This window comes from Crocuta crocuta, unplaced genomic scaffold (assembly GCF_008692635.1).
Source record: "Crocuta crocuta isolate KB4526 unplaced genomic scaffold, BGI_CrCroc_1.0 scaffold127, whole genome shotgun sequence".
Lineage (NCBI taxonomy): Eukaryota > Metazoa > Chordata > Mammalia > Carnivora > Hyaenidae > Crocuta > Crocuta crocuta.
The window spans coordinates 10940469-10962296 of NW_027532008.1; the positions used below are offsets into that span (position 1 = coordinate 10940469).

Consider the following 21828-nt stretch of genomic DNA (forward strand, 5'->3'; position numbering starts at 1 on the left):
CGGTCCTCGGGCCTCCGGTCGTCGTGCCTGCCGTGACGCGACACCGCCACCGCAGGCTCGCAGACCAGGGGAACGACCTCCGGGGGCACCCCCGTGCCCGGCCCCCTCCTGGGAGAGTCGGCGGGGGCCCCTTCCCAAAGCGGCCAGGAGGCCGGGGATGGCGCCGCGCGGAGCCGTCGCCTCCCTGCTTTCCGGCAGCGCGGAGCACTGTGCATGGGGGTGATTGGCGGCCCGCGGGGAAGGGGCGCGGGGAGATGCCCCACGCCCCCTGGGCTCCCTCCCGCAGTGACGGATGTCCAGGGCGGGGGGAAGGCCGCATTTATGGAGTAGATGGGTGGACGCCACCGCCTCCGGGACCTCTGGATACTTTACTCCTCTTGGGTGAATGCAGAATGAATGAATGAATGAATGAATGAATGGGGTTGGAGATCCCAGGCCGCCGAGTCCCTGGGTCTGAGTGAGAGGGACACAAATACCACTCCTGCCTCAGGCCTCCAGAGGAAGCTTGTCAACAACCCGGTCCAAAGACCACACCCTGCATGTTACCCATCCCGGACCACCGTGTCTCAAGCCCACCCTTTTCAGAGTCTAAGTTAAGTCGCACCAGCTGAGAAGGGGCCCAGTAGACGGCTCTTCCCCGGGAGGGTCTCATCTCTGTGTCAGTCACTCGGGCCTCAGCAGAGGACCCACCAAAGGTTGAGCGTCCTCTGTAGCTGCAGAGCGCTCTGTTCTGGTCTCTCCCTCCCACCTCCCACCTCCCACCTCTCTCCCCTCTCCCCATGCCTCCCTGCCCCATCCCACCCCATCCCACCCCATCCCACCCCATCCCACCCCACTGGGAGTGCACCGGGGTGAGGAAGGAGGAAAGCTGAAGAAAGATACCCTCTGAACACCAGACCCAGAGATCAGGTTACTACTAGCAGGCTGCCCCTCTCCCCCCTAGCCTGGCAGAGGAGAGGAGCTTCTGTCCACAGGGGAAGCACTGTACGGGAGGAGGCAGTACGCTGCCCTGGGCGACTGCCAGGTCACCAGCAGGAAGCCGGGGCTTCCGCAGGAAACAAGAGGTTCTCAGATGGCTTCCACTGCAGCCCCTCCGCTCTGGAGTGCTGGCGGCATCGCCCCAGGGCTGCAGAGGCAGGCCAGGTTCAAGTCTAGTCTTGACAGCCCGTATCTGTGTGACTGCGGACATATTAATCAACCTCTCAGTGCCTCATTTGACATGGGATCCGAATCCATTCTTTTTCATGGTGCGGCTGTGAGGATAGAAACTAAGAGGAATGTGTTCCTTCAGACCCACTCATTTCCCGCTGCTGCCCTTCCAAGCTGTAGGATTCTGGGCGAGGTACTTTTAAGCTTTGTTGCCTCCGTTTCCCTGACTGTAAAATGAGATCAGAATCGCCCCTCCCTCAGTGAGGCCTGAAGATCAGTCACTGTTATTCAATACAATCATCCTGAAAAGTATTGGCTCTGGGCCAGCCCAAGCCGGTGCTGAGATGTGACCCCTTCCCTGGGGAGCTGAGATGTGACGGGAGATAAAGAGGTACTTGCCAGTGTTTAGACAGGGAGAGCGAGCCCCAGGCTGGATCTTGCCTGGAAACTAGAGTTTTCTAGATGTTTTCTAGACTAGCGTTTTCTTTTCTTTACTTTTCTTTTTTTTTTTCTTTACAATAAATAGTGTATTGTCAAGTTGGTTTCCATGTAACACCCNCCCCTCTTTCTTTTTTCTTCCTTCCTCCCGGAGGTCGACTGGGAGACCATCCTCTTGAAAGGGCTGTGTGGTGGCACCAGGAGGGGCTTCCCAGAGGGAACCGTGTGTAGAGCCTGGGGGAAGCGGGCGAACGAGGGTGGCCCAAGATGACCTCTGGCAGGGCCCTTCAAGGCCAAATTCACACTTCTGCCTCTGGTGGCTGACGGGCCCCGAGGCCGAGGCCGGGGTTGCTGCTGTCACATCAGCCACATGTGCGGCCATGCGCTGGTTCTTTCCTCCGTTCAGTAAATGGTTCCGGAGTCCCCGCCTCGCGCCAGGGCGTGGTGAGCAGGACGGGGGACGCCCGTGCGGGCCCGATGGTGTGATGGCTGCCGGTGGCTGTGGCTGAGGGGGACAGAGAGGCCTTTGGGGCAAGGCAGATCCTTTCCAGCTGCGACAAGTTGGTGACACTTCCTCTCTGAGACTCAGCCTTCTCACCTGTTAAGTGGGATAAATAGCTGGATTGTTGCAGAATGAGATCAGAGGAGCGAAGTGATGTGCTCGCTTCAGCAGCACAGATACAGATGAGCGAAGTGACCCGCTCCGGGTGGCCCAGCAGGCTGCAGGCTTCTTCCCTGTCCCCAGCCGAGCACTTAGCCCCGAGAGGCTGTGGAGTGTGTACAGGGGAAAGGAGGAGGGGCACGCTGTGGGGTTCAGCCGGGGTGATGGGAACGTAAGGGAGAGCCTGGGAAATAAGGCAGAGCCACATCTCCGAGGCAGGGAAGCCAGCAGCTGCCACGTGTACTGGCCCACGCTTCAGGGACTCTAGACACCCTGGGCGGCGGCTGCTCACACTTCCTCATGTGCCAGCTGCTCAGGGTTATGCTCCCAGAGAGGGGAAATGGAAGCCCAGAGAGGTTAAGGTACTTGCCTCCCAGAACACAGCCTGTAGGAGAGCCAGGGGCTCTGCCGAAGACAGGAAGACAGCCATGAGGACGGAAGTACCGTGGTTAAGAGCATGGACCCTAGGGGCGCCCGGGGGGCTCAGTCGGTTAAGCATCTGACACTCCGTTTCGGCTCAAGTCCACGATCTCACGGTTTCGTGCGTTCGAGCCCAGCATCAGGCTCTGTGCTGACAGTGCGGAGGCTGCTTGGGATTCTCTCTTTCTCTGTCCCTCCCCTATTCACACTATCTCTGTCTCTCCCAAAATAAATAAGCTTAAAAATTTAAAAAGAAAAAGCATGGACCCCTGTGCGAGACCACCAGAGTCCAGATCCCACCACTCACTGGCTCTGTGGCCTCTGGGCAACTTACTTCGCCTCTCAGCCTCAGTTTCCCGGCCTCAGTTTCCTAATCTGTAAAATAGGGATAAAAGGAGTACCCTCTTCATAGCATTGCGGTGAGGAATGAGTGGGTTCACGTGTATAAAGCCCACGGAACAATGCCCGGCCCATGTCAACCCCTTATCACCCTGAGATGCTCTTCCCCTTACACCTCAGAACAGCCAAGATCAACCGTAAAGGTGAAAACTCCCCACCCTGCCCCGCTCAGGGAGCCGGTCTCTGGCAGAAGAGACAGCTGGGATTCCAGTAGCAACCGGGACTGTCGCCTTTTGAAGTGGAGAGGGCTGGCTTTTTGGTAGCCAAGGACCTGAGAACCCAGCTTGCCAGGCTGTGACACCTGCCCCGAATGCCTGCCCCTCTGCCCCGCCCCCCCCAGGCCTGGAGCCCAAGTGATCCCCACCCCCAGGCCACACCAGATAGCCAGGGCCCTCCACTGTGCTCAGTCTGCGGGCTGCGGTCAGAAAGGGAAGGAGGTGATCCCCTGACAGGCCTCGCTCACAAGCTGGACTGGGAGGGACCAGAGAGTGAAAGGGACCATCTCGGGAGACCTGGGCTGGGGCCAGTGTGAGCCCCAGGGAAGAAGGCTGACCTGGTCTCCTGCCCCTCCGGCTTTGAGACTCTGCTGCTGGAGACTGAGGCCCTGTGTGTGTGTGTGTGTGTGTCCGTGTCCGTCCCCCCATGTCGCCTGGAGCTGACAGCTCTGTTTGTGTTCTGAGTCAGCCGAGTGGACAGGGGCGGGACTGGCCGGAGGTGGGGCTTGCCTTAATTGGGTTGTTGACTCATCAAGTTCAGGAAGGCCTAGGGGGGTGCAGGCCCAGAGCCCTGGTCTCTGAAAATGCCCACATGGCCCCAGAAGGCCCCAGAAGCACACGGTGTGGCTCCAGCTTCCTGGCTCCATCCTTTACCTGCGGTCTTTGTCCCTCTGAGCCTCAGTTCCCTTGTCCGCCTCCTCGCATTGCTGGAGGGTAAATGTGCGAATTCACGGGGATGCTTGGAGTGGGTCTTGTCGCCCAGGAAGTGCCTAGCGGCCGTTGGCTATTCTTTTTATGGTCACTACCGTAGTAATTATTGTCACCGTCATTTCCGGGAGATCCGGGGGCTGGGGGAGGAGAGCACAGACTGCCAGACCTGATGGGGACACATGGCCCCCAATCCTGAGTGGTCTCGGGTGGCACAGCAGAGGGAGAAAACCCTGGAGTCTGCCTGCCTGGACTTGCAGCCTCACATGACCATGTACTTGCTGTGTGGTTTTGGCCAAGGTACTGAACCTCTCTGAGCCTCCTTTTCTTCTATAGAAAGGGGCCAGTAGTTGAGCTCACATGGCAGGGTTATTGTGACAACCGTGTAAAAAGGGCCAGAAGCAGAGGCTGCGTGTGCATAGTAGGCTTTCAGAAGTGGTGGCTGTTTTGAAAGCTTCAAAAGCCCAAGTGTTTGAGGACAGAGCAGCTGAGGGACTGGGGATATTGTGACGGCAGCAGCGGCCTGGGATACCCTGGGCTCGTTGGTGGAAACTTCTAGGCCAGGGCTCTGCAGGGCTGTCCTCTGGGGAAGGGAAGGGATGGACGGGAGCTGGGAAAACCCGCAGCCTGCTCTCCACCCCCACCCCTGCCCAGCCCTCCCATCCCTCTAAGCGAACTTTTCCAGAGGCTCCTGGGAACCGTGCAGGCAGCCCGGCATTGCTGCCCAGGCCCCTGCATGTCTGAACTCCCCTGCATGTCAGCACCACAGCTCTGCAGTCGGGGAGACAGGAGGAAACAGAATTTCTGCAACAGAGCCACCTAATGCTAATCTCTGAGCCTCAGTTCTCCCATCTGTAAAATGGGGGTGATAGCCATCCCTTTGCAGAGGGTTAAGTAAGGAATCCTGGTAACTCCTCAGCTGAGACACAGCGGCTCCTCTTCCCAGCTGAGCCCTCCTGTCTGCCCACCTCCCACACTGGCTGGGCTCCTCCCCCCTCCCCAGTTCCCCTTTGGAGCGGAGGCCCCTCTGCTGGCTGCTGTCAGAGACGGCCTGACATCTGGCCTTCTCAGCACCTCTGCTGGGCATGGGAGTTGACCGAGGAGGAGCCCCTGCTCTCAGGGTGGGAACCACATGGAAAAGGGGGGCACAGGGCGCCCAGGAATCCACCAGCTGGATGTGTGAGGGCTTCGGAAGCTCGGGGTGCCCACCAGTCCCTGTCCCCCACCCCATCCTGGGCCGCCGCTCAGCCAGAGAGAACCAAACACACAAGGGACCAGGACACCATGAGCGAGAACCAGTAGAACGGCCAGATAACAGCTGTTAGATCCGTCAGACCAGTTTATAAAACAGCGACGCGGTTTTTTTCTTTTCACTTAAGTCTTTTATTGGTCAGGCCAGGTACCAGCATGAGTAGCAAGGTCATAGTTTTGCACCTAAAATCGCCTGTTGTCTTCCAGCTCGCCTCCTGTCTCCCTCCCAGCTGTGAACCCCTAATCACAGATGCAGTTTTCCAGGCTCTTTTAATGCTTATTTTTGAGAGAGAGAGAGAGAAAGCGGGGGGAGGGGCAGAGAGAGAGGGAGACACAGAATCCGAAGCAGGCTCCAGGCTCTGAGCTGTCAGCACAGAGCCCAACATGGGGCTTGAACCCACAAACCATGGGATCGTGACCTGAGCCGAAGTCGGACGCTTCACCGACCGAGCCGCCAGGTGCCCCCGGCAGACCTCACTTTAACCACAGCATCGGCAACAAGCAGGTGTCTTCAGCGTCTTCAGAATCAGGCGCTGCCTGCAAACCTGGGGGGGGCGGTGCCCGGGTCCCGAGGGGGCTGTGCTGCATCACGGTCCTGGCGCCCAGACCCCCACTCCCGGAAAGCGCCCCTTCACTCAGGCGAGAACCTTTGTCTCTCACAGCTGTGGATGCAGTTATCTTGAACAACCTTAGGGTCCCTTCTTGTGCCCTTCAGAATTGAAGGTGTGACTGCCTTTGGTGCCGGTGCTGACACCTTCAGCTTCTCCCCGTGGGGGCCCAAAGCACCACACAGGTCTGTGCCACTTGCCACTCTGCCTTTTGTCCAGTACGTTTCCAGCCCACTTCCATATCCAGGCTCGTGCTTGGTCTCAGTAGGCAAGTTCTCGAAAGCCTTATTCCGGTAACCATATGTGGGACCCCGTTAATGGGACGTTTCTGCCAGCCTCTGGACACATGTCAGTGTTAACACGGGTTCTGTCTGTACCTGAGAGATGGCAGGGACAGTGGGGACTGTCTTTTCCCAAGATGCTACAGATCGGTTACAGCAAACAGAATGGGGACCGTCAAGGAAAAGTCACGCCGGCTCCTTTCGGACCATGGCAGCAGCGTGGAAATGGCTGCAGCTTCGATCAGGGCCACAAAATGACAGTGCTTATTAGGGGTAAAGAAATAGAAGGAGCAGCACTCCCCCGCCACGGCCTCTCTCCTTTGTGCCCACAGACAGCAGCCCTCTCGTGGGCAGCACGCCCGCCGGCTATGGGACCCTGACGATAGAGACATCTGTAGATCCCCTCAGCTCCTCAGTTTCATCCGTGGTACGTGCACAGGTGTGGGCGGGTGGGCCACCCAGACCCCCGGCTCCTCCTCCAGCCTGCCCCGCCCCCACCTCGGCCCTCTGTGTTGGCCTCCCCGCAGAGGCTCAGCGGCTACTGTGGCAGTCCATGGAGGGTCCTAGGCTATCACCTGGTGGTCTGGATGATGGCGGGGATCCCCTTGCTCCTGTTCCGCTGGAAGCCGGTGTGGGGGGTGCGGCTGCGGCTGCGGCCCTGCAACCTGGCCCACGCCGAAACACTCGTCATCGAAATAAGAGACAAAGAGGTGAGTCAGGCCAGCAGGGGCAGCCTGGCGCTGGGGAGGGTGGCGGTGGGTCAGGGGAGGTGGGGGGGGCGGGAGGGCGGGGGGGCCTGCTTGGGTTCTCAGCCCGGTCTGGCCCCTGAGTCTCTTCTGTGGGACCTTACAACAAGGGTTGTCCTTTCTGGACCTCGGCTTTCCCATCTGAGCAGTGGGTTGAAGGGGCAGGTTAGGTGGCTCCTGACGGGGGTCAGCTATGTCCTTGATCCCTGCCTTCTCCAGCAGGGGCCACGGGGCGGCAGGGTGGGGCCTGGGAAGGGAGGAGTCTCTTCTGGGACCAAGCCCCCACCTCTGTGTTCCAGGATAATTCGTGGCAGCTGTACACTGTGCAGGTGCAGACTGAGGCCATCAGTGAGGGCAGGTGAGGCAGCCGCATCACCCTTCCCAGAAGCCCCTGTTCCCCACCGGCCCCCTCCCACAGAGTCTCCGACCCTGGTGCCTTGCGCCCCAGGGAGGGACCGTGGCTCCGTGGGGATGGGGGATGTGCTGGAATGTTCCAGAGTGCCACAGTAACCCCCACTCCCCTCCCAGCCTGGAGCTGCCCGCCCAGGTCCAGGCAGAGGACGGCCGGAGCCAGGCGGCTGTGGGGGCCGTACCGGAGGGTGCGTGGAAGGACACCACCCAGTTCTGCAGGAACGACGAGGCGGTGAGTGGACCGCTGGGCCCGGGCAAGTCCTCAACCCTCCCTGGGCCTCACTTTCACGCCCTATACGATGCTGGGTTGGACTCCACACTCCCCAGGCTCCCCTGGTCCCGCTGTCCCAAATGTCCACGATGCCGGCTGAGCACCTTAACACATCCAGGCCTCCCTGCCTCTTTCCTGTGACTCCGGCCTCTACCCCTGCCCTCCCTGCCCGCCCCCCCNAGCCTCTTCTGTCTCCTACCCAGCAGCGGATGCTGCGATATTACCTCTTCCGGGGCCAGCGCTACGTCTGGATCGAGAGCCAGCAAGCCTTCTGCCAAGTCAGGTAGGGGTCAGGGCCCGTACACGCACACCGGTGCTGGGCCGGGCAGGAGACGTGGCATGAGGTGGCCCTGCGTGGGTCCCCCACAGCTCTGTGCCTTGGTCCCCTGCGGCGTGAGCAAGTCACTGAGCCTCTCCAGGCCACAGAGTCCCTGTAACTGGGACCTAAAGAGAATCCGTGCCCTCTAGGCTTATCTCGAGGGGGAAATGCAGAAGCTTCACATAAAGTTTGGCTCCGCCTCGGGCCAAACTTAGGCTCTGGACTGGGACCCTCCATCTGGGGTCTCGTCCCTGCTCTGCCACCTCCTTGAGAAATGTGAGCTCAGGACACGCCTTCAGGTGCAAGGAGCTTGCATGGAACGTGCTCCCAGGGAACACTGGCGAGGTGAGGGGGGACCAGAAGGTATCACAGGGAGCTCGGTCCCCTAGGGGATCTTCTTGAGCCCGTGTCGGGCTCCGGGTGCCCTCACCCGAGGGGTGAGGAAGCTGGGGGTACTTACCCATCGTCCCCTGCACCCCCGCCCATGGTGGTGGTGGGCTCCTGGCCGTGGACGTGAACGCCTCGGCGCTTCCCGGCTCTCGGCAGAGCAGCTCACGCTGCCGGGAGCAGCCCGCCTGTGAAGACAGGTGTTTGCGGTGCCGGCCGCGTCTGCGGAGGCGAGTGCCCTGCAGACGAGGGGACAGCGCCAGCCTCTGCCGCGGGACGGGAATAGCGCAAATGGCTGATGTGTTTGCACGTGGTAGGTGCCAGATCCTAGTCATGCGCTTTGCATGGCGCCTTGCTGATTCCATCCGCAGCCCTGAGGCAGGTGCTGTCTCCATCCCTGTTCCGCAGAGGAAGAAACTGAGTCACAGGGAGGTGGAGTCGCCTACAGAAGGCGTCATCAATGCAAATGATATACCCCCATCGCTAATTAAGAGTGGCTTTTGTCGCTGTTAAATATCATCATCTCTCATTGCTCATCCTTGAAGAGGTGATTTGGGGCCAGTCAGAGGGACAGAAGGACAAAGTTAAGCCCAGAGTCCATGAGGGTCCTGCCTCCTCCCAGGAGCTCAGTGGGCCAGAAGGGGCCTAGAGCCCCGAGTCCCTGGCCTGCGATGGCGTCTGGGCCCCGTCGCCCATCCGAGTCCCCTTCCCGCCCTCCGCAGCCTGCTGGACCACGGGCGCACCTGTGAGGACGTCCACCGCTCCTGCTCCGGCCTCAGCCTCCAGGACCAAGCCGTGAGGTGGGTGCTGCCCTGGACCAGAGGTTCCAGCGCTCTGGGGACCCCGTCTTGCTCCCCAGAATGTGCCCTTCTGTGGCTGTAAGATGAGGACCCTGGAGGGTCCACCGCCACTGCCCCTCCATCTTTCGGCCCCACCTCTTCTCTTGCAGGAAGACCATCTATGGCCCCAACGTGATCGGTGTGCCGGTCAAGTCCTATCCGCAGCTGCTGGTGGACGAGGTAGGGCTGTCGCTGGGCCGGTCTCCAGTGGCAGAGTCCTTCCCCCTAGGGGAGAGTCCTCTCAGACCCCGTCAGCTCAGGGCAAGCAGTTGGAGGCTCTGATGCGGGCTGAGGCTGGCAGTAGAGGCCCGGAGGCCACGCCACGCAGGCTGGGCTTCCCCTGCGAGTGAGAGCCGTACCTTTCTGTGCTTTAGACACTGGAACCGTCTGGCAACCATGGTGCAGGGACACTCAGTTCCCATGCAGAGAACCCAGGCTTTGGAGGGGTGACATGGCCTAGGGGACAAAGGGACCCAGATGTCCTCAAGGTCACTGAGCATCATGGTCGTCTGAGCCAGATGCCCATAAAAGGGGGACAGGCTTCTGACGTCTGGCCTCATGTAACCCCCAGGCAGCCACTTGGGAGCTGTGTGGTTTGGGGCAAGTGACTTGACCCTACTGTGCCTCAGTTTCCCCATCCGCAAAATGGAGTGATGGTGGCGTCCGCCCTGTGGGATTGTTGTCAACCACTGGATGATACTCAGATGATGTGCTTAGCAGGGGCCTGGCATGTAAAGGCCTTTGTCCTCCCTAGAGCAGAGACCCCTGGGTCGGGGGACGCGGCAGCTCAGGAGACGTCTGGATGGGGCTGAGCAGGGAAATGGCCCGTCCCGGGGCTGGGCTGCCCTGGGGGCCGCAGGCCCTGATGCTGCCTTCCCGCCTCTCCCCCAGGCACTGAACCCCTACTATGGGTTCCAGGCCTTCAGCATTGGGCTGTGGCTGGCCGACCGCTACTACTCGTACGCCCTGTGCATTTTGTTCATCTCCACTGCCTCCATCTGCCTGTCGCTCTACAAGACCAGAAAGGTGGGTGGTGTGAGGTGGCTGGGGCAGGGGCAGGCAGGTCCCCAGGGGGGCCACCACCCACCCACTCCCTACGTGTCCCCCCTGCCCACAGCAAAGCCAGACTCTGAGGGACATGGTGCAGCTGTCCGCACGGGTGTGTGTGTGCCGGCCCGGGGGAGGTGAGCGCTGGGGAAGGCGGGGGAGGCCGAGGAGGTGGTGGCGGGTGGGTGGCGCCCTGGGCCGTGCTGAGCCCCTCAACTTGCCCACAGAGGAGGAATGGGTGGACTCCAGCGAGCTGGTGCCAGGAGACTGCCTGGTGCTGCCCCAGGAAGGCGGCCTGGTGCCCTGCGACGCTGCCCTGGTGGCTGGGGAGTGCATGGTCAACGAGAGCTCCCTGACAGGTCAGCCCCCGGCCCGCGGCCTCCGCGCTTCCTCCTGTGCCAGCAGGCCTCTCGCCTGCGTCTGGACTTTGAGGGTCTTCTTTCCCTTTTGCTCCTGGGGAGGCAGCACTTGCTCGTCCTACACCCTCAGTAAGAGATTGCCACTCAGGGCGCCTGGGTGGCTCCGTCGGTTAAGCTCAGTCCGGCTTCGGCTCAGGTCATGATCTCACAGTTGGTGGGTTCGAGCCCCGCATCGGGCTCTGTGCTGGCAGCTCAGAGCCTGGAGCCTGCTTTGGATTCTGTGTGTGTGTGTGTGTGTGTGTGTGTGTGTGTCTGTCTGTCTCTCTCTCTCTCCCTCTCCCTCTCTCCCCCTCCTCTGCTCATGCTCTCTCTCTGAAAAATAAATAAATGAACAAAAAAAAAAAAGATTGCTACTCTGCTGGACAGCATGGCTAGGGCTTTGGAGAGGTTAAGGCCCCACCCCCACCCTGTGGCTTATTGGTTTGAGTTATAAAGGAATACAGCTTGTTGTGAAATAATTCCAACAGAATGCGAACGTCGTCCCCAACCCCTGCCCCCAACTACGTGTACACGTGTGTACACACGCTTTCCATCTTCCCCGAGGGAGGGGTCCTGGGGCCTGGCTGGCACACGTCCTCTCAGGATTTCCCGGCTGTGTCTTTTATGTCTTTTGCCCTCTCTCAACCTCAGTGTCCCTCTCTGTAAAATGGGGGCAAGGGCTTCTGCACACGTGGTTACAGGAGTTAGATGAGACCTAGGGCTTCAGGAACCAGTTCTGTGCTTCGCGCGGGCCGGTGGGAAGGAGTGGCACAGAGGCCCCTCATGGGCTGCGTCCCGCGTCCCCCTCAGGGGAGAGCGTTCCAGTGCTAAAGACGGCCCTGCCGGAGGGGCCGGAGCCCTACTGCCCTGAGACCCACCGGCGGCACACGCTCTTCTGTGGGACCCTCGTCCTGCAGGCCCGGGCCTTCGTGGGACCCCACGTCCTGGCAGTGGTGACTCGAACAGGTGGGAGTCCGGGACTCGGGGACAGATGCTGGGATCGTGACGCAGGGCGGGGCGGGGCCATCTCTGCCACAGTCCTACTGGGGGGCCTTGGACAAGTCCCACTCCCGACTTGGGGTTGGCTGAAGTGGGCAGGGGTGCGGCCGGCAGGGAGGAGCCCACCCCTCAGAAGGGAGCCGCCCCATACGGCGCCAGCAGGTTCTTCCCGTGTGGGAATGGGCCCCGGCGTCACCAGATCCGAGTTTTGCAGCAAGAGCCACGTATCTGGATTTTAAGTGGAATCCACCCACTTTATAGATCCTGTCCCTTCATTCTGGTTTCACTGAGCCCTGTGAGCTCGGGGCCGTCACAAGGAACCCCAAACTGGATGAATTCTAATCCCGGGAGCCTCACGTCTCACGTGGTGGGGGCGGGGAGGGGCCAAGAGGACCTGTCCTGACCCTCGGCCTCCCCGGCTCCCCCCAGGGTTCTGCACCGCCAAAGGGGGCCTGGTGAGCTCCATCTTGCATCCCCGGCCCATCAACTTCAAGTTCTACAAGCACAGCATGAAGTTCGTGGCCGCCCTCTCTGTCCTGGGTGAGCGCCCTCTGCATTCCCCTCTGCTGGTGGGACGCCCCAAACCCCGTCCCCCAGTCCCGCTGAGCCCCTCGCTGTCTCCCCAGCTCTCCTCGGCACCATCTACAGCATCTTCATCCTCCACCGCAACCGGGTGAGCCTCGGGCGGGGGGGGGGCCAGGCGGGGGCTGCCAGCGGGCACCCGGGGGAGGCCTGGCCCTTGGCGCTCACGGTGCCTCCTGCCAGGTGCCCCTGAGTGAGATCGTGATCCGCGCCCTGGACCTGGTGACGGTCGTGGTGCCCCCCGCCCTGCCGGCCGCCATGACCGTGTGCACACTGTACGCCCAGAGCCGGCTCCGGAGTCAGGGTATCTTCTGCATCCACCCGCTGCGCATCAACCTGGGGGGCAAGCTCCAGCTGGTGTGTTTCGACAAGGTGGGGGCCGCCGGGCAGGGGGTCTGGGCACCACGGCCGGGCCCCCACACCTGTTCTTCATTCAGCAACACTGACCAAGGGCCTGCTTGGCGCCAGATCCTGTCCCAGGGTGGAAACGTTAGAGCTACCAGCCCCCCTACCCGGGTCCTACCCACGTCAGGCTCACGGTCTGGCAGATGAGCTGTCTGAAACCAGTCTTTCCCCCGTGTTGCGCTCAGTGCCCAGATCCAGCAGAGGCCCCACAGTGCTGTCCCCCCACCCAGTGAGTGAACTGGAAGCCCAGAAAGCTGCAGATGATGTGATGGGCTTGGGGAAGGAAGTGAAGGGGGTAACGTGATGGGTGCTACTTGGGGTCACTCCCTTAGGGAGTGGGCAGTGAGGAAGTCTTCTCTGTGGTCTCAGGGAGGGTGGGCCACCTGAGACGTGGGAAACGCGGGGCAGGGCCGGCACCCGGTGGGGAGCAGCCCCTCCTCGAGGCCTCTTGTAGCAGCGGGGGAAGGGGGCGGGGCCCTGCTGGGCACAGCCTGGTGAGCCCCAGGGAGGAGTTCCGACATTAATTATTCTGAAGGCCCCCGGGCGCCACAGAGAGGTTTTAAACTGAAAGTGTGGCGCGTGACCCTGTTCACAGAGCCCCCAGACCGAGCCCACAGCAGGCTTGGACACGCAGCCTTGCACTGCCTCACTCAGCCGCTCAGCCGTGACCTTGAGCCACTCCCCGTGTGCCCCGCCCCCCGTGCCCCTTCCTGTTACCGCATCAGCTGGGCGATAGGGTAGCCAAGGGGCCTGGGGTGGGAACCCGAAGCAGGGCCCACCTGACCCAGCTGGAGGGTGAAAGAAGACTTCCTGGAGGCAGTGGTGCCAGACAGAGGCAGTGGGGGCTGGGGAGGGCAGCCCTGGGGTGCGGACGCCCAGCACACGGCTCACCCAAGGACTCACCACCAGCCCACCCCTTGCCCCCGCAGACGGGCACCCTCACGGAGGACGGCTTGGATGTGATGGGCGTGGTGCCCCTAAAAGGGCAGGCGTTCCTGCCGCTGGTCCCAGAGCCCTGGCGCCTGCCCGCGGGGCCCCTGCTCCGAGCGCTGGCCACCTGCCATGCCCTCACCCGGCTCCGGGACACCACCGTGGGCGACCCCATGGACCTCAAGATGGTGGAATCTACTGGCTGGGTGAGGAGCAGGTCAGCCCCTGCCTCGGCAGCCGGGCTCTAACCGACCCCTCCTGATTTTCATTCCAGGGCTTTGGGTGGGGTCCAGGGTGCCACCATCATAAGTAACCGCGTGGCCAAGGCCACGTACGAGCATCTACTGGGTGCCAGCACTCCGCCGCACAGGCCTTGGGTCATGCTCCTCCTATAGCCCAGGAAGGAAGCTTCAGACCTGCCTCACAGAGAGGAAGGATCAGGCTGAGGGAGATGTGGAATAACTTGCCAAGGTCACCCTGCGGCTTGTAAGTGGTAAAGCCAGGGTTTGAACTGGGGTCCATCTGACTCTAGCCCGTGTTCTTGACCTCCGCTCCATCCAGCCTCCCATGGAAGGCTAGATGGGAATCTAGTTTGAATCTTCCTTGAGTCTAGTTTGAATCTGCCACTGCCTCCCTCCGTGGGCCAGGGATTGGCCACCCCGGGGCCAAGCCGGTGCCCAGCCCGTCGGAGGCCAACCTTCTGTGCCCGCCCCGCAGGTCCTGGAGGAGGGGCCGGCTACAGACTCGGCATTCGGGGCCCAAGTCCTGGCGGTGATGAAACCCCCGCTTCGGGAGCCCCAGCTGCAGGGCCCGGTGAGTCTTGGGTGTGCTTGCAGGGCATGCGGGTGGCAGGGGTGGGCCCCATGGGCTGGCCCTTCAGCCGCCCCTCCAACTCTGCAGGAGGAGCCCCTGGTGCCCGTCAGCATCCTCAGGCGCTTCCCCTTCTCGTCGGCCCTGCAGCGCATGGACGTGGTAGTGGCGTGGCCGGGGGCCGCGCAGCCGGAGGCCTACGTCAAGGGCTCGCCTGAGCTGGTGGCGGGCCTCTGCAACCCCGACACAGGTGCAGGGGGCGGGCCACCGACTGGCGTGGGGTGGGCACCCAGCCTCAGGCCCCGGCCCCGTCACACACGCCTGTCCCTGACAGTGCCCATGGACTTCGCCCAGATGCTGCAAAGCTACACGGCCGCCGGCTACCGCGTCGTGGCCCTCGCCAGCAAGCCGCTACCCGTGGCGCCCAGCCTGGAGGCCGCTCGGCAACTGACAAGGTGGGCCGCCCCCTGTCCCAGCCCGTGGGGACCGTGCCTCAGTCCCAGGAGTGGGCAGAGCCCTGGGAAGACGCCCTTGCCCAGTGGCTGGCTGAGGGGCCTTGGTCGCGGCGCGACCTCTGACCCAGCTCCGGCCCCTTCCAGGGACACCGTGGAGCAGGAGCTGAGCCTCCTCGGGCTGCTGGTCATGAGGAACCTGTTGAAGCCGCAGACCACGCCGGTCATCCAGGCTCTGCGGAGGACGCGCATCCGCACCGTCATGGTGACAGGTACCATGGGCAGCGGGGCCTGGGTCAGGAGGGCGGCGCGGGCCGAGGGCAGGGCACGCCGTCCCCCCTTCCCCCTGCTTCAGGCCCCGGCCTTTTCAGAGGCTTCATGGATCGTCACCGTATCTCTCCCAAGGGGTAACTGACCCTCTGTTGGATGATGGATGAGGCAGGTGAAGGTCAGGGGAGTTAGCATGACCTCCAGAGAGTCCCAGGGTGATGCCGGATCAGCCTGGGCTCCAGCCCAGCCCCAAGTTCAAGTTCTAGCTCCACCTGTAGGAAAGGGGGGAAATTATGTCAGCCTCGAAAGTGGTGACGATTTCACGGAGCAAGGAAAGAAAGGTCCTAGCCAGGGCGACACGGAGGAGCCCAACAGGTCTGCGTCCATGTCCTTGTCCTCCCCTCCCTCGCATGGGTGTGTGCGTGTGTGTGTGTACACACACACACACACACAACACACACACACACACCCTCCCCNTCGATGCCTGGTTTTGTAGACGAGGAAAGTGGGGTTCAGAGACGTTGATGTACCTGCCCGAGCTCACCCAGCCAGTCACGATAGACACACTGTATCTGGCCTCAGTTTTCGCATCTGTAAGCATCAGGGTGAGGATGGCCCCCCAGCGAGCCCCTGAACCCTCACTTCGCCCCCACACTCCCAGGGGACAACCTGCAGACGGCCGTCACCGTGGCCCAGGGCTGCGGCATGGTGGGCCCCCGGGAGCGTCTGGTCATCATCCACGCCACACCCCCTGAGCGAGGCCGGCCCGCTTCCCTCGAGCTCCTGCCACAGGACTCCTCCACGGCCGCAAACGGGGCTGAGGTGAGGCTGAGCCGGGGCTGCGGCCATGCACCCCCACCAGTGACCCCTGGCCCTGCGCCCCCTGACCCGGGCCCCAGCTCTCCGGGGCGGGCAGGGGGAGCTGAGCGGAGCTTCCTGGGCCCCCCAGGATCCCAACCAGGCCGCGAGCTACAGCGTGGAGCCAGACCCCCGGTCCAGCCACCTGGCCCTCAACGGGTCCACCTTTGGTGTCCTTATGAAGCACTTCCCCAAGCTGCTGCCCAAGGTAGGGCTGCCCCCCAAGCCCCACCCCCTGGTCGCTGTAAGCCTCCCTATGCTCTCCTCCCTCCTCGGGGCTCTTCTACCCCCACCCTGCAGCCGCCTCAGCCTCCCCCGTCTCCGTGCGCTCTCAGGTCCTGGTCCAGGGCACCGTCTTTGCCCGCATGGCTCCCGAGCAGAAGACGGAGCTGGTGTGTGAGCTCCAGAAGCTTCAGTGAGTGCGTGTGGGGCCTGCAGGGGGCAGCTGGTCTGTGGAGGTGGAGGTGGTGGAGGTGGTAGTGGAGGTGGTGATGGGGGGCATGAGCCCCTGCCTCCCACCTCAGGCATTAGGAGTTACCCTCGCCCTCAGGGAGAACCCAAGCAGGCTCTCCTGGGCCCGTCATGCCACAGTAGGAATTGCCCCTATGTGCTGAGCCCCTGCTGTGTGCCCCAGCCATCCCCGCCTTCTGCCAGCAAGCCCGTGGGAGGGGAGAGGGGTCATCTCCCAGACATGGAGGCGCCTCAAGGGCTCCAGCCATGCCTGCACGCCCCTCTGCGTCAGGTACTGCGTGGGCATGTGTGGGGACGGCACCAATGACTGCGGGGCCCTGAAGGCGGCTGACGTGGGCATCTCGCTCTCCCAGGCCGAGGCCTCCGTGGTCTCGCCCTTCACCTCGAGCATGGCCAGCATTGAGTGTGTGCCCACGGTCATCAGGTGAGGCTGGCGGGGGCCGGTAGGCCAGGGTTCATCGGGGCCTGTGAGCCCAGCGCAGGCCCCCTAATGCCCACACCCTGCTACCCAGGGAAGGCCGGTGTTCCCTCGACACGTCGTTCAGCGTCTTCAAGTACATGGCTCTGTACAGCCTGACCCAGTTCGTCTCGGTCCTGATCCTGTACACGGTGAGCAGTGGCCTTGCTGCCCAGAGCGGGCCCACGGCCAGGACACTCAGCAGTGTGGCTGGGAGCCCAGCCGGGCCTGCACTGGACGGTGTGGCCTCAAATCCTGCCCTGCTGCCTTCTAGCTGTGTGGCATGGATGGGTCCTAGGCCTCAGGTCGCAAGGCGCCAAGCTCAGCACCTGGCACACAGTAGGTCCACAAAACAAGGGCGGCTGTCCTGTGCTGACATTTCGTGCCTGCCCTGTGGGAGCGCAAGGGAGACTGAGGCAGAGCCCTGGCAGGGACGAAGGCAGATGTGGGACGGAGTCAGGGTCGCTGCGCCGTTCCCACGGATGCACCTGTTTCCCTGCTCGTCCTGGCCGAGACCTTGGCCATACCTGTCACACCCCGCCCAGAGGGTATCTCCCCGCTCTGCCCTGAGCACACGCAGCTCACCCCCTTGGAAAGGAGGTGACCCCATGGGGCAACGCAGATCCCGTACGAGCCTCTGTCCCTGTGTCCCCCAGGAACTGTGACCTCCACAGGCAGAGCCTATGCGCCCTCTTGGGCTGGAAGCTCCCTGTGGGTAGGAGGAAGCTCCCCTATCAGATTTAGGCCCCCCTGCCTTCTCCCTCAGACTGGGAGAGGGCTCCCCGAAGGCGGTGCAGCGTCTCCTCCATCAGACTAGGTGCTTCCCCGAGGCAGGAAGGTGCCACCTCCCCGTCAGGTTGCGGGGCTGGAGCAATTCCTTCCCCGAGGAAGGGCCGGTACCCCTGCTGCTACTCGCTCCCTCCCTCCCCTGCCGGCAGATCAACACCAACCTGGGCGACGTGCAGTTCCTGGCCATCGACCTGGTCATCACCACCACGGTGGCAGTGCTCATGAGCCGCACGGGGCCGGCGCTGGCGCTGGGGCGGGCGCGGCCGCCGGGGGCCCTGCTCAGTGCCCCCGTGCTCAGCAGCCTGCTGCTGCAGGTGGCCCTGGTGGCCGGCGTGCAGCTGGGGGGCTACTTCCTGACCGTGGCCCAACCCTGGTGAGTAGGGAGCCCCGCCCCCCGATCCCAGCCCTGCCCCCCATCCCGCCCTCCCCACTCTCTCCCTGACCCCTGGTCTTTGAGCNCAGCGGCGCCCCGGCCTCATGGCCCCTCCCTCGCCCCCAGTGCCCTTCCTGGTGGCCCTGGCGCTCCTGGGCTCCGTCCTGGTGGGCCTGCTGCTGGTCCCCGGGCTCCTGCAAGGCCCGCTGGCGCTGAGGAACATCGCCGACACCTGCTTCAAGCTGCTGCTGCTGGGCCTGGTGGCCTGCAACTTCGTGGGGGCCTTCATGCTAGAGGTGGGCGCCCCCCTCCGGGGTGGGGTGGAGGCGGGGCCTTCGGGGGGGGGGGCAGCCGCAGCCGCGGCCCTGTCCCCCGTCCCCCCCGCAGAGCGTGCTGGACCAGTGCCTCCCTGCCTGCCTGCGGCGGCTCCGGCCCAAAAAGGCCTCAAAGAAGCGTTTCAAGCAGCTGGAGCGGGAGCTGGCCGAGCAGCCCTGGCCGCCGCCTGCCGGGCCCGTGAGGTAGCGCGGGCCCGTCCGCACACTGGACGCTGGATCTCCCCGCCTCTGAGCCACCGACTGGGACCCGTCTCCAGAGACACCACCGCCACTGTCACTCCCGGCAGCCCGGAGCCCGGCAGGTGACCTGCCCCTGCCCCAGGTCTGCCCGGCCCAGCCTTCCCTGCCCTCGGCTGGGGAAATGCTGTCGTCCCCCCCTCCAGACCTCCCGTGTAGACATGACAGCCACCAAGGCTCCCTCTTCCCCCAGAGCCCCTGTCCGTGGAACAAATAAAGTCATGATATTTTCCTGATACAGCCAGGGCTGTCTCCTGCGTGGTAGCGCTGACCGGGGGCCCGGCCGCTAGCCCCTGGCCTGTGTCCACTTCTCGCACCGCAGGTCACATCAGACAGCTCCCCTCTCTGGGCCTCCATTTCCCCATCTGACAGTAAGGATATTTTCGGGTTGAGCACGTGCCTGGCACTCCATTAAACATTTTGGGTTTTGTTTGCTTTTCTTTATTTATAATAATAAGTGGGGGAGGGGCAGAGAGAAGGGGAGACAGAATCCCAAGCGGACTTGCACCATCAATGCAGAGCCTGAGGTAGGGCTCGAACTCGGGAACCGTGAGACCATGACCTGAGCCGAAATCCGGAATCGGACGCTCGGAGGCTTCACCGACTGAGCCACCCAGACGCCCCTGTGAAGCATTTCATGTGCGTCATCACTTAATCCTCACGACTGCGGCATCTTTTTCCCATTTTGCAGATACACAGACTAAGGTTTAGAGCTCACACGAGTTATCAGAGGTGGTGCCAGATCACGTGTTGACTCCAGCACCCACGCCCTTAACTCCCTGGCCTCCGGAGGTGGGGGTGGGGCAGGAAGAGAATGGACATGGCCCCCACGAGTGCCAGCGCCTAGGAGGCATCTAACGGGCAGTCCCCTCCCATCCCCCCCCCCACCGCATCCTGGGACGCGTTTGTGGCCCAGGCTCTGAGCCCACATCTCCCACCCCGAACCACGTGCACTGTCCCACCGGGAAGGGTGGGTGCCTCTGACCTCATCCCACCAGTGGGACGCTGGCCAAGTCCTACTCTGGAGATGCTCCTCGGTCATCTGGCCCATCGGTGCCGGGCAGAAGAGAGCGGGAAAGACAGACCGCTTCCTGCCCTCCGGAAGCCCCTGCCGACTGGGAGCCCCGGCGCCGCCCGGGGCCTGGCCTATCAGGAACTCAGTAAATGTTGAATCAGACTGAGCAGAAGGGATGTGGGGTGTGAAAAGGCAATTTCCAACATGAGGCACATCTGCAGACCCCCCGCACCGGGCATGGAGTCCCCAACCAGCTACAGATCAGGATGGAGGATTCTGGTCAGGTGGACCCCGGGAGAGGCTGGGTTTGAGTCCCTTAGCCGCTTTGTTCACGCGTCTATTGGAGAGTCGTGAGCCAGGCACAGGTGTGACCACGGTGTACAGAAGAACTTGGCCTCTGCGCGGGTACAGCTTGTAGCCTGGTGTGTGAGGCAAGCAGGGAAGGAGCAGATCTCCAAGGTCGTGAGACGAGTACTCACACCCGCTACCGACTACTCCCCACCTCTGCTTGGGTCCTTCGGGCCCGGGAGGGGGTAGAAGCAGCACAGAGGATCGGGGGCCAGGACACAGAGCAGGAAGCTTTGGGGCCTCTGTTTCCCCTTTTTGTCAAGTGTAGGAAACAGCATTGCAGCCGGGTGGTTTCCTCTCCTACCCTAGTGGGATGGTGCCTGGCAGCAGCCAAGGGCTGAGGGAGGGCAGGCGGCTGTGCCGCCAGGGCCCGAGCCCCTGCTCTTCTGTGATAGACCCTGGAGAGGGGGTGACGGATATTCATTCATTTGCCAAAACAGCACCAGGGAGCAAACGACACGTGGGACATGCTGAAGTCCCGCCTAATCGGATTCAGAGTCTAAAGGATAGGTGGTCGTCGTGGGGTGCCTCGCGGGGGGCAAGGAGACCCCCATGTCCTCCCAGGCACAGCTGAGGCTGCCCCAGAGGCAGGGACCTGCACCCCTCCACCCCCCACCCCAGCTCTCCCAGGAGAACTGAGCACGTATTCATTCAGTCCGTTGATGTTTACTGAACAGCTGCTCTGAGGCTGGCGCCGGGCCTAATGAGCCTAAACGGGGATGAGTGAAAACAGACTTTGTCGCTGTCTTGCCGCCTTCGTGGGGCTCACAAGCTCATGAGCTCATCTGGGAGAGGAGCAGGATTCACATGGTCACAGACAGAGGGCAACATGACAGCTGTGAGCAGTAGAGCAGAAAGGGCTTGGAGGCTCGGGGAGAAAGGGCAGGCTCCCCTGAGGAACGGAGGGTTTGCTCTATACCCCGAAGGAGGCCAACTTAACCCGTGTCCCAGGAGACAGAAAGGGTTTGAGCAGAAGTGCGGTAGCCAGCAGGGGAAGGGGTTTAGGGAGAGATCGCCAAAAGGCCATCGTGACTGCTGGGGGACCAGGCAGAGCCAGACCAAGATGGAAGGGTAGGGTCCTTGGGGAATTTAGCCTCGGTCCCAGGCACCATGGAAACTAGCAGAAGCTTTAAGGAGAAGGCGGCCAGTGTCAGAGGTGGGTCTGGAAGGGCAGGGCCCACTTGGGAAAGCCTAGATTCGAGCTTATTACAGAGTCCGGGCAAGAGCTAATGGTGGCTTACAGCACAGTGGGAAGAGTGGACACACGTGAAAAACACTCGTGAAGCCGGAAGCTGGGTGCTGGATTGGATGCAGGGGCTGATAGCAAGAGAGGAAGCCTGAGGAATGGAAGGGCGGTGGTACTGCTCCCTAGATGGGAACCTCTAGGACAGCCAGGTCTGGGGGAGGGTCAGGGGTCATGAATTTGGACGTGGATCCTTGGGGACATTCATGGCGCCAGGCCTGGTAGACTGTGGTCCACGGTCTGCAATGCAGGTGATGGAAGCCAATCCCCAGCCTGGAGCTGGCTAAGATTACCCGGAAGGCACAGCCAGAGAGACAGGAGGGAAAGCAGGCCAGCAAGGCTGTCCTGGACGGTAGGAGAAGCCAGAGGGGAGAGCTGAGTTGCAGCGCGTGAATCTCCTTGAAGAGCCTCAGTTTCCTCCTCTGTGAAATGGGGTAACACGTCCTCCAAAACCCACCTCACAACTAGCCTGCAGCCCAGACGGGGCGAGGAGCCCGGAGAGGCGCCCTGCCCCCGCCAGAGGTCTGCGCAGACGTGAGGGCGGCCCCTGGGGTGCCTCCCCCAGGGGTTGGAGACCTGCGGGCTCGGCGGGCGGGCGGGGCTCGCGTTAGGACCCAGCGGCTCCGGGGCTGGAGGGCGGGCGCCGGCCCGTCGGGGGCCCGGAGGGGGGCTCAGAGCGGGCGGAGGGGCGGCTCCGGGGGCGGAC

The 21828-nt window shown here is 62.5% G+C and overlaps 2 protein-coding genes and 1 non-coding gene across 3 annotated transcripts in view; 2 read left to right on the forward strand and 1 right to left on the reverse strand.

Annotated features, from left to right (window-relative positions):
• ATP13A2 (ATPase cation transporting 13A2) overlaps positions 1 to 18466 on the forward strand; it is a 19516-nt gene extending 1050 nt beyond the window's left edge. Inside the window, 29 exon segments of the mRNA XM_077775574.1 lie at positions 56 to 219; positions 944 to 1143; positions 6416 to 6557; positions 6658 to 6840; positions 7176 to 7234; positions 7405 to 7519; positions 7762 to 7841; positions 8987 to 9064; positions 9214 to 9283; positions 9995 to 10129; positions 10221 to 10287; positions 10378 to 10509; positions 11359 to 11514; positions 11977 to 12087; positions 12174 to 12220; positions 12313 to 12501; positions 13464 to 13670; positions 14182 to 14277; positions 14365 to 14524; positions 14609 to 14729; positions 14874 to 14998; positions 15658 to 15818; positions 15946 to 16062; positions 16190 to 16269; positions 16597 to 16749; positions 16838 to 16934; positions 17721 to 18067; positions 18069 to 18240; positions 18332 to 18466. Of these exon segments, the coding sequence (XP_077631700.1) occupies positions 56 to 219; positions 944 to 1143; positions 6416 to 6557; positions 6658 to 6840; positions 7176 to 7234; positions 7405 to 7519; positions 7762 to 7841; positions 8987 to 9064; positions 9214 to 9283; positions 9995 to 10129; positions 10221 to 10287; positions 10378 to 10509; positions 11359 to 11514; positions 11977 to 12087; positions 12174 to 12220; positions 12313 to 12501; positions 13464 to 13670; positions 14182 to 14277; positions 14365 to 14524; positions 14609 to 14729; positions 14874 to 14998; positions 15658 to 15818; positions 15946 to 16062; positions 16190 to 16269; positions 16597 to 16749; positions 16838 to 16934; positions 17721 to 18067; positions 18069 to 18240; positions 18332 to 18466 (3899 nt within the window).
• LOC144241364 (small nucleolar RNA SNORA16B/SNORA16A family) lies at positions 6251 to 6382 on the reverse strand. The gene has a single exon (XR_013338053.1). It is a non-coding gene; the product is annotated as a small nucleolar RNA SNORA16B/SNORA16A family (small nucleolar RNA).
• Positions 18467 to 20989: 2523 nt separating the features above from the next.
• The window catches only part of MFAP2 (microfibril associated protein 2), a 5990-nt gene continuing 5151 nt past the window's right edge, over positions 20990 to 21828 (forward strand). Inside the window, exon 1 of the mRNA XM_077775575.1 lies at positions 20990 to 21035. Coding sequence (XP_077631701.1) covers positions 20990 to 21035 — 46 coding nt within the window. The remainder of the gene's footprint in view (positions 21036 to 21828) is intronic.